The 14,068-nt window shown below is 37.1% G+C and overlaps 1 protein-coding gene across 1 annotated transcript in view; it reads right to left on the bottom strand.

Annotated features, from left to right (window-relative positions):
- Positions 1-14,068, bottom strand: part of LOC107675986 (cell adhesion molecule 2-like) — a 116,248-nt gene that overhangs the window by 15,103 nt on the left and 87,077 nt on the right. The window contains exons 6-8 of the mRNA XM_016470502.1: positions 6,263-6,424; positions 5,416-5,506; positions 4,025-4,203 (exon numbers count right to left, since the gene is read on the bottom strand). Coding sequence (XP_016325988.1) covers positions 4,025-4,203; positions 5,416-5,506; positions 6,263-6,424 — 432 coding nt within the window. The remainder of the gene's footprint in view (positions 1-4,024; positions 4,204-5,415; positions 5,507-6,262; positions 6,425-14,068) is intronic.

Here is a 14,068-nt window from a genome sequence, read left to right as displayed (position 1 = left end):
GTTGTCATGCTGACAGAATGCAAATAAAAACTGAATGGGTTTAATTTAACAATGCACACATGCACAGGACACCTGACATTCCAGAAATGTATGTCTTTCTTTATGATGTTTACGGATAATGGGTTTGGTTTGTGTATAATATATCAAACATGGCAAAGTGACAGTTTTGCTCACAAAATGCTAGGAAAAAACAAGCCGCATGCAGGGAGAAAAGCATCAATATTTGATGAACTATCAAAAGTGGTCTGCACAGCTGACATGCTGGACAAAATGTGAAGAACAATCACCATAACAAGCCTTTTGTTCCTGATAATGTATCTTTATATCAGGGCAGTTTGGAGCTTAGTATTAGTGCATCTTTAAAAATGTAAAAGAGCAGATGCTACTCAGCTGGTGTTTTCCTGTAAAAGTAAAGCTTTTCTTAACAAGAGGTCAAGAGACTTAGGCCCAGTTTACACCTGCCATTAACATGCTTTTTTTTTTTTTTATAGTATGTGGATATTTAGCTTTACACCTGTAACAGTAGCCAACTCTTACTACATGGGTGAAATTAATTTAGGATAGTCTGGGCGCCAGACCAGATCAAAACTGATCAAAATGGTGAAAAATACTCCACGGATAGCTTAAATGCCAATTGTTACACAATAAAGGAAATGTCAAAAAAAGTATTGTTTTAAAATGTATTTATTATTAATTTTCGCTTGTATCAGGTCTCCAGTGTGATTGGATTGTACTTGATTATTACAAAGAGCATGACAGAAAATTGTAGCGGATAATGATTATTTATTGTTCAACCTGTATGTTAAATATTCCATAAATTTATGTGGATAATGAAAAAAACATTAACAAAACAGCATTAACCCCTTTGTTGAATGTATGTCAGGATCTATCGCTGATCCCTGAATGCGATTTCAGTGTAAAGGGGGCCAAGCTAAAATGTTCTTACACGAAAGCAAAGTTCACACTAATCTATTTTAATCTCATACAATTTCAAGGTGCAGTTTAAATTGAGTGATTTATGCTTTTAAAAACAGCAGGTATCATTCAAGCCTCTTGAAATTGATTTTGGTTCGACAATCAGTGTAATGCTGGCAGCCCTTATCATTGCACTAAACATGCTTTATGCATGCAAAGGACACAAGAGCAGAGTTGGGCTCAAGTTGATAAGTTAAATCACCAGTCTGCCTTCGTACTAATGGACTCAAGTAGACAAGCAGAGTAATCCAACTGATAGCTCAAAATTGCACAGCAGCTACCAGCTCTGGCTAACTAGAAATTTGACAGACCACAGGTTCCAGGAGCCGACATTCATAAACAGCAGCTCGTGGCTAGATTTTTTAATCCTCAGAAGAAAATATGAGTGGTGCCAGACCATACAAAACTCAGGGCATTGTGTTTTTTTTAGTGTGTTTTGTTTGCGGATTGGCTTTGTTTCAAGCGGTTTTACGGTCCAATCACTTAGAAAAGTAATAGCAAACCATATTATTTGATGTATCATTCACATTTGTAGCACAAACAATGCAGGATGAATTACACAGTTTAATACTTATAGTATTAAAAAGGGTTTGTTGATATTCCTAGGGTTATGAATATCAACAAAGGCATAGCTCTGAGTAACAGCAATAGTACTATTGTTTGTCTAATCAAACACCACTAATGATGGCTGGAGTCTTGGGAGATTTTGAAAAGGATAAAACGGGGTGTATTTTTGGTATCCAAAGTACATTATTTATAATGCATTTAGTATTAAATGAATAAAATATAATTTTTTTCTGAAAGTTACTTAGCACATAACAGAAGACTCCAGCCCAGGGATATGAAGAAACACTTCAACCAAACAGAAAAATGTGCAAAGATATTATTCAAGTCATTCCTGTGCAAAATCACTTGCTCTTGTGAAATTATCAGCTATGTACATGTTAACATATACATACAATAGTTGATCATTTAAAAAGTTGAAATTTGAATGATGTCTTTGCAGATGGCAGGGTTGCAAGCATTTCTCTGTATGGCGGAAGAGATTGAGTAATGTTTTGGATGTAACAAAAAAAAAAAAAAAAATACAATTCTATACTAGATTAATATGCAGAGACTACAAATAAGCCATTCATTGGCTGATTTCTCCAAAAGTATAAACATATATTTTTTTCGTTTGATCATCCGGCCAGCCCAGCATAGCAACACTAACTCAACCAACAGAGTGAGCCTGCAACTGGTTTGACCAACCAATTGTAGATGGCGGAGGTGTTTGGAAAACTTTTAAAAACATTCATTATTTTTCTGTTTGATGAACTGGTGTTGCAGAAAATCACAGTTAAAACCCCTAACTATATAACAGAAATTGTGATAATTTTAAAAGTGTAGATTATGGAACTAGCAGATCATGAAATTTTGGTTCTTGTTTTTTTTTTTTTTTTAGTTGGGGGGATATAGAGATTTATTAAAGTGTTCAAACCTGTTCAAACAGCCTAGATACTATTGGCCTGATCTAATATCTTATTTAGATGTCATGGCCCAATTTTAATTAAGGGTGAGATTTGAATAATAATATTGACTATACTTCTCACTCAAGTACCGCACTGACATGGCAGCCCTCTGCCTAGAATATAAAGCGATCGGCTGCATGTTGAACAGGCGATATTGCGTTTTCAATTGGCACAATACAAGGTAGGTGATCTGATGAAGGACAGTGACCATTATATTTCTCCAGGTTTTGTGCTAATCACTGTTGGAAGGACGGCATCATGTTTTGCCATTTAAAAAGACAGTAATGAATTCAGTCATGGTGCTTTATATTTGTGACACCCAATTAGGTTTTTATTCCTACAGAGAAGGTGTCAGTTTTATAGTATCAACATCATTAAGAGCTTTGGTTCTCCTTGTTGTTATAGTCTCCTGACATTTCAATGAGCCACTGGCTGGACCCCTACACTGCACCATAACTGCTAATTAAATCTTCTTAAGACGCCCTGTGGGAGAATACAAAAGCCGAGATAGAAGGAGAAAGTGAGAAAAAAGAAACTTCTCGAACAGAGAGGTGGAGGAAGAGTTTTCCAGCCTGGAGTGGTTTAGTGTCAAGAAGGCAAAGGCACAAGCAGGGGGTGCTGGAGAGACTCTTCCGCTTGATGCCCACAGTCATATCCATTCTTAGCCTGTGAGCGTATCCACACAGCTGCCTCTGATGAAAGAGATGGCAGATGTGGACGCAGTGTAGCCTCTAAACCCATCATGCTTTGCTGTTATGCTAAGTGGGTGAAACTCATTCTCTTAAATGAAGTCAGAGAAGAAAAATGGGTTGCTGCATATGTACACATTGTTTGTGTAAGATTTATGATGCAGAGGTGATTATATGTCTTTGTAAAATTGTCACTAAATTAAAGGAATATTTCAAAATCTGTCAAAATTCTGTCATCATTTATTTTCAAGCGCATTTGATTTTCTTTCTTCTTCGGTAGCACAGAATGCTAACTTTTGCCAATATTATGAATGTGATGAATTCCATAAATTAAATTAAATTAAATTAATCCATAACTTGTATGAAGACTTCTGAAACAATATGATTACTTTGTATGATGAACAGATTGAAATTTAAGCCTTTATTCACTCTCAAATCAAATCGAAACACTGGTCAACTCGCTTATAGAAAGACTACAACAAATATGGTGATACAAATTAAGTTTGAAAGTTTGGGTTTCCAAACAGTTGAAATTCTTGAAAATGTTTTCTTTTGTGATTTGCAAAATAAATGAAGTCATACTAGTTTGGAAGAACATGAGGGTGAGTAAAGGATGACGGAATTTCCATTTTTGGCTTAATTAATCGTTTAAGCTCGATATTTTTTTTATATCTTTCAGGCCAGCAATCATTTCAAGGCATTTCATCTTTCAAAGGTGTTAAAATAAAACAACATTTATTAGCAGGGTAGAAACGTAGGTTTAATTAGCAATGCAGATGCTTTCCAAGACAGCAGCAAGAGCTGTGTTAGCTTTAACAGACAGGTTAATGCAATCTGTCTGTCACTCACCTTTAACAACCAGTTTATATTCAGCGTGGCTGGTGCCGAGGTGATTGGTAGCTTCACAGCGGTAGGTGCCGTTATCTGTTTTGTTCAGTGACATGAAGGTGAGCTCTCTTCCTTCGACAATCACCCGGTCCAGGTCTGGCAGCTCTCCTCCGTCTTTAGTCCAGAGTACTGGGTCTGGCCTGATGAAACATTGATTTTTAACTTCTAATTAAAAACAAAATTCAGTTTCTTTTCCATTATGGAACATGCGTTAAAAGGTCATATCACAAACGTTTTTAATAATTAGGTTTATTTTTATTTCTTTATTTTTATGATTATTATTTAGTTTAGTTTTTAAATATCCCATTCTTCAGTAATAATCTTCGGCACATTTACTGCAGCACAAGGATATTCAGAGTTGTAGGTGCAACACACAGCCAGTAACAACACAAGGTTTGGCAGCCTTGGTTTTGCTTCCTCACTATTACATCACTGTGACTGGGTAGACAGAGTATCTGTACACTGAAAAGGCATTGTTGACATAAATGAGGGATAATATGTTTGCATGAATTCAGATGTATTCATATGATATTGGAATATTATGGAAATTCAAAATAAGCCATTTTTGCAGCTTAAAGGGATAGTTCACCCAAAAATGAAAATCGACTGATAGACTGCAACGGTTAAAGTTAAAAATCATCATATGTGTTCTACTGAAGAAACAAAGTCACCTACATCTTGGATGCCCTGAGGGTAAGCAGATAAACATCAAATTTTCATTTTTGGATGAACTATCCCTTTAAGTGTCAACAGATAGTCTTTTTTACAGCGAAAAGTTCTGAAGCGTTTGAGTTCTGAAAGTTACAGTATGTTTTCCTATACAAGACTTTTCACAAAAGATCTCCTTTCCTTGACCTCAAAAGATCAAGAAAAATTGGTTTCCTTATGATATGACCCCTTTAATGCTAAAATCAATGGAAAGACAACACCACAAAAGTTACAGCAAAGGCTTTGAGAAAGCAAAATTCACTGAGAGAGTTTTAAAGTTTTCAACTTTAGCTTTAAACTAAGCAATTTGGATTATCCAAGTTTATCAAAGATTTGTCAGCCTTTTTCTTTGGGAATATTAGAACACACTGGCCTTATTTTAGCTTCAGTTGTACCAATGGCTAAGAGCTTCTTAATGTTGTTTTCCGTGTGAATTTATGGTTATATATTCATAGCTGTTTAATTTCAACAGAATCACATTTATGAGTCATCACATTAATGCAAGCATGTGGTTATAAGCTGCTAGCCGCAGGCCTGCCCACAGGGCAATTTCTCCTTGGTGCAGTAGATATGCAATGCATCTTCCCAAAGCTCTTTGCAAACATTATAATTCAACAAGATGCTGATAAATTGTGAATGCTTACGAGGGGTTTCCATGAGGTACACATTCCAGTTTGAGGTACTGCCCCTCCAGTGGGGCTGGTATGGAGTGTTTGATCTCTACATAGGGAGCATCTATGACAGAGACACAGAGACGAACAAAGAAATATTGTTTCAGACAGCAGCATCCAAGTGGAGGAATGACACTCCACGGAGATCAAAAGATAAATGATGTGACGTGTTGCTCAGGCCCAAGTGCTCCACTGCATCCCAGTAGATTGATTAAATGTCAACACTTCAAAAATAAACTCTAATGATTTTTGTCTGTAATTATTGCATAATCTTTGCATCAAAACACCAAATTTCAGGATTTAAAAGTTGCCAAAATTACTTTTCATAGTAACTTTAATAAGTCATTGAAAACCCAATGAAATCAAAATTATGTGTTTTGCGGCTTTAGTCATTTTGATCGGTTTCTCAGAAAACGACTTTTTTTTTATCTTAGGCCATGTTGCTTCACAAGTAAATGTATCTTGATTTAAGAATTTTTACACATTTTCACTGGAAAGCAAGACAAAAATACTGATGGATTGATTGTTTGATTGATCGATTTTTTGCAGTGTGGTCAGTACAGTAAGCGTTTTTTCCATATTCTAATGATGGGGAGCAGAGCTGTCCATGTCTTAAGCTAGCAATTGATTGATTGATTGGTTGGTTGGTTGGTAAAATGAATTAAAGAGTTTCAAAATTAAAAAGTTTACAAAGTGTTTCCTTACTTTTTAAACTCATTACTTTGTAAAAGATTTCAAGCAGTTTCACATTTGTGGATTTAGGTTTATGGTTCTAACCATCATGGGATGTTGGTTTGAGTCGGGACCCAGCTGTACTCACAGTGGACCTCCAAGACCTGTGTGGTCTCTTCGTGGGTGGCAATTAGGGCCACATGGTCCACTCTACAAGTGTAGGCCACACCGTCATCATGCCGGTTCACCAGGAGCTGAAGGGAGCTCTTCACTGTGAAAGTCTTGCCACTGGTATTCACCTCTTTGGCACCTGAGAAAGGCAATAAGCACAGCATCATGTGTTTCAGAGTTTCACATACATTACAGTCAAAGTTACAGTGAGAACTTGAAGTATTGTGAAACACAAAGGTTCAGAGAGATACTCCAATCTTTTTTTAAGACTTTATGTTTCAATAGAAAACTTTAGTTGTGTGAAGACAGAGTTGAGTTGCATTCATTATTTCCACCCACTGACGCACATCACTGTGTCTGGAATGCTCTTGAATCCTGCCTCTATCTTTTCTCATTTCCAAAACTGGATAAAACTGGTAAAAGTAAAACTTGAACTTGAACTCTTATCTGACTCTCTCAAAGTCAAAAATATTGATTCAGTGCTTGTTTTTGCATTTAACTGAGCTGAATTCTCGTGGCAAATGAAGCATGAGTTACTTTTTGTAATGGTGACAGGTTCATTTCATCGGTTTACAAAGTAAATTCTCATTGAATGTTAATTAATTTAGCCTACATTTTCTTCTATAGAATTAGTGTTGATGTATAGTGTTGCACATGAGCCATTTATCAGAGTAAAACAGCTCCTCTTACTCCTCTCTGAAAACTCTATTAGTTGAAAAACAGATTGTGTTTTGTTTGTTTCAATGTGTTAATGGATTCTGCGTTTATAGGCTTATGCTGCACACACCGCTGTCTAGTAGCACTTAAAACACAAATCCAAGGCAATTAATCCACTGCATCTCAATGAGATTAACAAATACTACAATTTCTCATCAAAAGGATATTATTGGATCTTTAAGAGTATAAATTACAATTTTACTTTTGCCAAACAGTTGTTCAAACAAATGTAAGGACAACAGAACAAGCTCATTTTATCCAACAGCAGAGAGAATGTAAAATAAAAAAAAAAACACCCTTTTTACATTGAATCACCATATTTTACAGAAGAAATGGTTCTACAGAATTTTAAAGAGTTCTATAACTCGCATCATATTTGGAACCTCTAGAAGTTTCCATATATAGTCAAAATCTGAACCTTTCAAATCTTTGGATAAAGAGATTTTAGGGATGTTTTTTCTCCTAAAACATTCCATACACCAGGATGCATAAACTACCTCATTTACATCATAATTTATTTACTTTAAAATCTTTAAAATGTAGTTTAAACTGTTTGGTTCCTGAAACACAAAGGAAAAAATGAATAAATTAGTTCACCATGCAAATCATGTTTTGTTGATTGAGTTTTAGATTCAGATAGAATCACACAAGACTTCACTCATTCCAAAACCTTCAGACTCAGGTCCAACTGTAAGATACGAATCCACACAGTTCTCACCTATACGAATCATTTTAGTCTTTCTCTTTCCATTTGCTCCCCCTCACTTTCTCTACTCCCAGAATCACTCCTGCTATCACTGCGAAGCTGTCAATCAGCTTCCTCTGGAGGTGTCGCCACCCGCTCAGGAGCATCTGAGCATGCACAAGATATCATTTAGAAACCTGAACACACACGTGCACACTCACACATATATACACGCAGAGAGGAAGGTACAGTTCTATGGTTCCTATACTCTTGAGATGCTTATGGGATGCAGTCAATAGGTTGGGGGTAAATTTGTATTCCGGATATACAACAAACAAACAAACAAACAGACAGACTGTTAGTCTGTTCATAAGAGTGTTCAGATGAATAACACTTTGTATGGCTGTGAACGGAGCGAGAAAACTTTAATTTGAGAGTAGACAAACACTCTCAGCAATTAGATGTGGAAGTGGAAAGTCTGTTCCACCCCATGGTTACATCCTGTGAAGATTCCCAGTATGCTTTAGAAGTTTCTTTAGATCAACTTCAGCGCATGATACAGTTGGAACAACTCAGAAGCAAATCGTGATCTTCTGAAATGAGGAAGCAAAGTCCCTTTACTGTGTTTGGGATTTTTAGTAAACTCACCTTCCTGTTATTATTATTTATTTTTAATAATTATGTGGTTTCTTAGTTGAAAGCTTATGGGACACCATTTATTTTACACTCAAGCAAACAATATAATTTTGATCAGTATAATTTAATTTAAAGTACACAAAAAGTGTTCTTTTTAACCAATGTGAAAATACTTCCATGTCAGTTGGCTTTAATAAATACTATGTATTAGAACCAACAACATCAAAATATTTTTACATTGGTTTAAAAAAAGTAAACTGCATGTTTTATATATGATCTTATTTGATACTGCTGATCTTTCTTTCTTTCTTTTCTTTTTTTACCTATTATTAATAGTCACTTTATTTTTATTAACAGGCAAACATAACAGGCACATAGGTGCACCTTTAATTTACCTGAGCTGCTTGTTCACTAAAAATGTCTCACTCACAGATTTCAGTTCCTACCTAAAGTGGCTCTAGGTTGTTTAATTTAGTTGTTTAGAGTTATTATTTTGTCCATTTCCACCAGTTTGACCCATTCCGATTTACAGACCAATTGTGAAAATGGTAGACAGCCATTATTGCATTTTACAGGGTAGTCAGCCAATCACACACCTTCTCTCATGTGACTTTTCACCTGGAATTTGCCATCCCCCCTCACATTCATGCAGCACTTTAGGATCTCAACGAAATTAAAACATCATCTGCTTTCTACTGATTTGATTGCCTAAATCTATTATGCCCATTCACCTACATCATCTATTTATTCATATACTCATCCATTCATTCAACAATCCTTCCATCCTGGAGAAAAAAAAAAACAGCATAATGAGGGTTCATTGGCCATGTCTACTTCTATTGTCCCTCTCAGTAAGTTAGTGAGTGGGTGAGAGGGGAGAGATTTGCCAGCAGACAGAATTGAAATTAAGGTCAGAATGTTTTACATTAATATTTATGATGGCAAACCAGTAATAGAAACATTACCACAGAAACACACTCACCAGTGCGCGCGCGCACACACGCACACACACACACACACACACACACACACACACAAGCTCTCATTTAATGCACACAACTACGTTAAAACTGTATGTAATCTTCATTACACACACATCAGCACGTGTAATTACGTACATAGTTGGATGCAATTCAACGTGACTCAATTTAATGTGAAATATCGCTAATTTTCGGATTTGAGGCTGAGTGTTGTGCTCCTTCTGGAACCGGAATGCTTTCCTGGAACTCTGCGATAGCTACGGCATATGGTGAGCCCAAAGAGCAGCTGAGAACAGGAAAGAATAAAACATGGGGTGAGATTAGCATTTAATTTCAGCTGTGAGCAGTTCTGAATTCAAATGCTGTTTTCCACCTAAAAAGGAGGTATTTAGAACAACAGGAGGCATAAAGGTGTGCAGCTCATCTCCGCCACCTCTACCCTTTTTTGCAAGCCCATTAGCGAGCATGCAAGAGGGATATAAAAAGAGAGAATGAAAAAGATAGAGAGAGAGGGGGAGAGAGCAAAAGTGTTCTTTATCCGATCACCGCAAACTGCTCTCAGGCTAAACACAGTGGTCATTCCTAGCAGATGGAGGCATATTTTTGTGTGTATTTGACTGAAGTTGGCTGTATGTTTGCATGGCGAGAGCTTAAATTCGAGGCAGCGGTTTTGAATTTCCTCACAAAAATTGTCAGTTTGTGTTTATTTATGCAGCATAATCTTCTGCCTGTGGTGAGAGACTCAGGAGTTTCTCCACACGTGAGTGGAGCTCTGCAGCGGGCGACTGAATGCCCATCTCATCTATCTACTGCTAATCCTAATGTCCCAGAGACATGAGAACCGATAACGACAACATTATTTCAACAAATACCCTCCAATCCCCAACCAGGATCACCATAAATATCAGTTACTCCTACCGCACAGCACTCCGCCATGGCTCACTGTTCAAATATCTTTCATTAATGGTCAGTGTGGGTGTCAATGTAAAAGCTCCTTCTGGTGCCGTTCAATTTTATCTCTCTAATCTACACAAACAGTCTCCCTGCTGGCAGTTCTTTCACTAGGGTCAAATACGCTAGACTGAGATGGGATTTGTTGATGCGATTGTCTGAGCCTGGTTGGAATTAATGATTCTGTTCTGACACACACACACACACACACACACACACTGTCTGGCTGCTAACAGTGTGATGATATCATCTCCTCTAGGACGCAACTGCACATTCACAGGATAAGCCGTTTTATCAATGTCGTTATGCCACAGGTGACAGAGACACACACAAGCTCCACCCACATTATGTCAAAAATATAATATAATCTGTGTGGAAGCCCTGCCCAGTTGTCTGTCAAATGCCCCACCAGGTAATTCCCAAAAGCACTGTTATTCCAACTGTGGTCGCAATACCATTGTTACTAAAAGTTCAATGATTCTGCGTTTCCCAAAACCATAGTTTCAAAGAATATTCACAAAGAGCATCACAAATATGTGTGGCTGGAACTACAGCTCTCAACTTCCATTCCGCCATTACTAACTTAGTTCAATGATTTGTTCCCTGAAACCAGTTACAAAGAACATTCGCAAACGTGTGTTTAGAACTACAGCTCTCGACTTGGGGTGTTGTTTCCCAAAAGCATCGCTTGCCAACTATGGTCGAAATTCTGACGTAACTAACATAGTTCCATGATTCTGCATTTTCTGAAACCATAGATCCAGCATTCGCAAACAGCATTGCAGACTTGTGTGTTTGGAACTACAGCTCTTGACCTGAGGTTAGAAGCATAATTTATTGTTAGTACTACATGCGGACTTACATAGATCATCTTGTACAAAACATGCAAGCGATACATTCTATAATTTAAATTCCATTTTAATATATATTTACATTTCATTAGCCTGTCAACAAACAGTACTGTTTTTTGAAGTGTGAACAAATGCAAAAATGCGTAAGGAAACCCCAGAGTATTACATAGTCATTAATGCCATTCCTATATTGTTGAACCAACGTGGTTCAAATGACAAAGGTGTGACCACGTTATTATGGTTTCGGGAAACAGTCGTGATTAGGTAGTTAATTTCTTCAATGATACATGGTACTACACTGGTTAAACAATGAATTACGCGCTCGTACAAGAAACGCATGCCTGACCAGTAATTAAAGCTCTGGCCAGAAATCAATCAAAAGCTCCACACACAGCAATCTGTTTTTAGGGCCGGAATGACGCCATTTCTGAGCTTGTAATCAACCTAGTCCTAATCTCCATTAGTAAACCTGGCCAACTGCAACACTTCAAACTATTTTCCAGTCTGGTACATGTTTACAATCACTTCACAATAACCCTGCACCCTATCTTGAAGTGTTTGATGCAGGACATGTCATGTTGATCAAATACTTAGAACAAGACAGACTTTCCCATCTGAATGACCTCTCTTTCTTCACACGGTAGAGATTATCCAGCTCGTGCGCCGCTGTGAAGTTGGACTCTGATTCTCGGCCCCCGCAGCCAGGATGAAAGAGGAAGCTTAAACTGTGAGGAGCGCTGTGTTCAGACTCAGCGGCTGCCGTCGGTCTCCCTGCCTATCATAAGCAGCGCTAAGAACTTCTCTCTCTTGTTCGGCTTTGAGCTTTTATCTAGGCACCTGGGCATTTGTTCTAACAAGCCAGGACTGAGCAGATGTTTTGTGTGTAACTTGGTCATACAGGCACTGACCACTGTGAAACAAAGACAAAGAGAGTAGCCATTTTATTTACACACACAAACAACCAATATGCACAAAGTTTCAGTTTTATGAAAGTAGTTTCAGTTAGATTTTACATTTTATGAAGGTTGTCTGAGTGGTTGTTCGTCAGGGTGTTGCTATGTTTTTGTTAAAGCAAGACACCTCAGGTGAACTGGGTAAAAAATGTAACTATCACCATGCTTTCCCAGCTGATTGATTACATTAATTGCGAACATATTTGTATTACAAGCTTTCTGAAATGTTGTTTAAATATGCAAATTAGGCATTATCTAAATAAATATAAACTAATTTGCATTTCCATCTGAACATGGGATAAAGCCAGGTTCAACATTCTTCATTTTTCATTTTGCTGATATATTACAATCAAGGGTAAACTTAAATTTTCACCATGTCTTTAAGAATAAAATGTTATAAAATCAGGTGAATGATATATAAACAAACCCTCCCATGAAAACCTTATAGACTAAATATAATACAGACTAAAACTATGCAAGTGAAGATTTCTGGTTCAGTGCAAGAGAAAAAAAAAACATTTCGAGGAAATTCCTTTTTAAAGATATGTACTGTAATTGAAATCTACAGATGCAATAACAAACAATTAAAAATGTATTTTGGATGTTTTCTTTCCACTATGAAACATGTTATGAAAAGCTAAACAGTTCAAAATCTCAAAACTGACCAGTGCATGAAACATACACCTTAAGAAGTTGATATTAAGTTTATTGTTTTGCGGCTGTTTGTGTGCTTTATTGTGTGTACATACGATTAAATCATCAGATAAATCATCATTACATGTTGCCTTACTCATGTTGGCATTTTGTATTCGAACAGCGAAATGGAATGAAAGAACGGTTTTTAGCAGAACCCCCGTAGGAAAAAGAGGACGACGATCACTCTCTCTTTCATCTGCTCTGGAGATTTTCCTGTCGGCTAATCTGTTACATGTTCTCATAGTTCTCCTTAGGGGAGTTATCCTCCCTCAAGGAGGTCTGGGGATGGATATGCACCCTTATCCTGGAGGAGGAAAAGAGAAACATTGCCATAGTTCTATAGGAGCATATTGACATCATCTTGCTGCAAATACTGTACAGTGGTCTTAATCAGTAATTTTTGTCCAGTAATAATATCTAAACATCCTTAAAACAAGATTAATTTAGAAGCAAAATTGCATTAGATAAGACTTTTATCTCCAGTTAATTTTTAATACCCCATGGGCAAATTGGATTTTATCCTTGTTTTAAATATAAACATCACTAAAACCATATCTAACTTCGTTAGATTTATGCTTAAAAAAAGACATTTTGATTCTCAATTAAATTGATCTTATTTTAATAAGATTTAAAAAAATTTTTTTACTGGAAAATAAGTCGACAATACTGCAGAAAAAAAAATTTCTGCACTGCATTTGCAAACTCAAAGTAGACTCTGAGACTTTGGGAAGAGGGTGCTGTCAGAGGTTTGGGATGAAGGGCTGATGGAAAATATCGTTATGGTGCATGTTTTATTCATGTTTCTGCCAAGACACAGGAGGCATTTTAGAATTCCATTTTTAATGACTATTGATTGATTGCACTCAACAAGATGTAAGAAGAAGCTGTAGGGGTAACAAAGCAATCGTGCACACACATTAAATACCTGTACATGTTTACATTTTTGATATATATAGTGTGTGTGTTCCCTTTCAGTCGGTCACTCCCGACGTCACGTCGGATGACCGACGAATTGGGATCTCGCTTAGAGAGACCAATCTACTTCGAGTGTAAACTAAATGAGCCAATGCACATTGGCATGCGATTATTGCATCCAGCTGCTGCTGATCAAAGCGTGAGTATAAATAGGCAGCAGATGCAACGCATATTCAGCTTTTCGCTTCGGAGCCGAGCGGTTCTATCGTTCTGCTCCTGACCTTCTACGTAGAGAAGTAAAAACTACAATTCAAGCACGCTCTTTGTGGGCTCTCGTGCTGGTGGTACGGCGCTTCAGCGGCGGTGGTTTTCCCATGTCGAGTGGGTTGCACACAGCAG

Source organism: Sinocyclocheilus anshuiensis, unplaced genomic scaffold, assembly GCF_001515605.1.
Source record: "Sinocyclocheilus anshuiensis isolate Anshui unplaced genomic scaffold, SAMN03320099.WGS_v1.1 scaffold2012, whole genome shotgun sequence".
Taxonomy (NCBI): domain Eukaryota; kingdom Metazoa; phylum Chordata; class Actinopteri; order Cypriniformes; family Cyprinidae; genus Sinocyclocheilus; species Sinocyclocheilus anshuiensis.
This window is presented reverse-complemented; position numbering and strand designations above follow the sequence as displayed.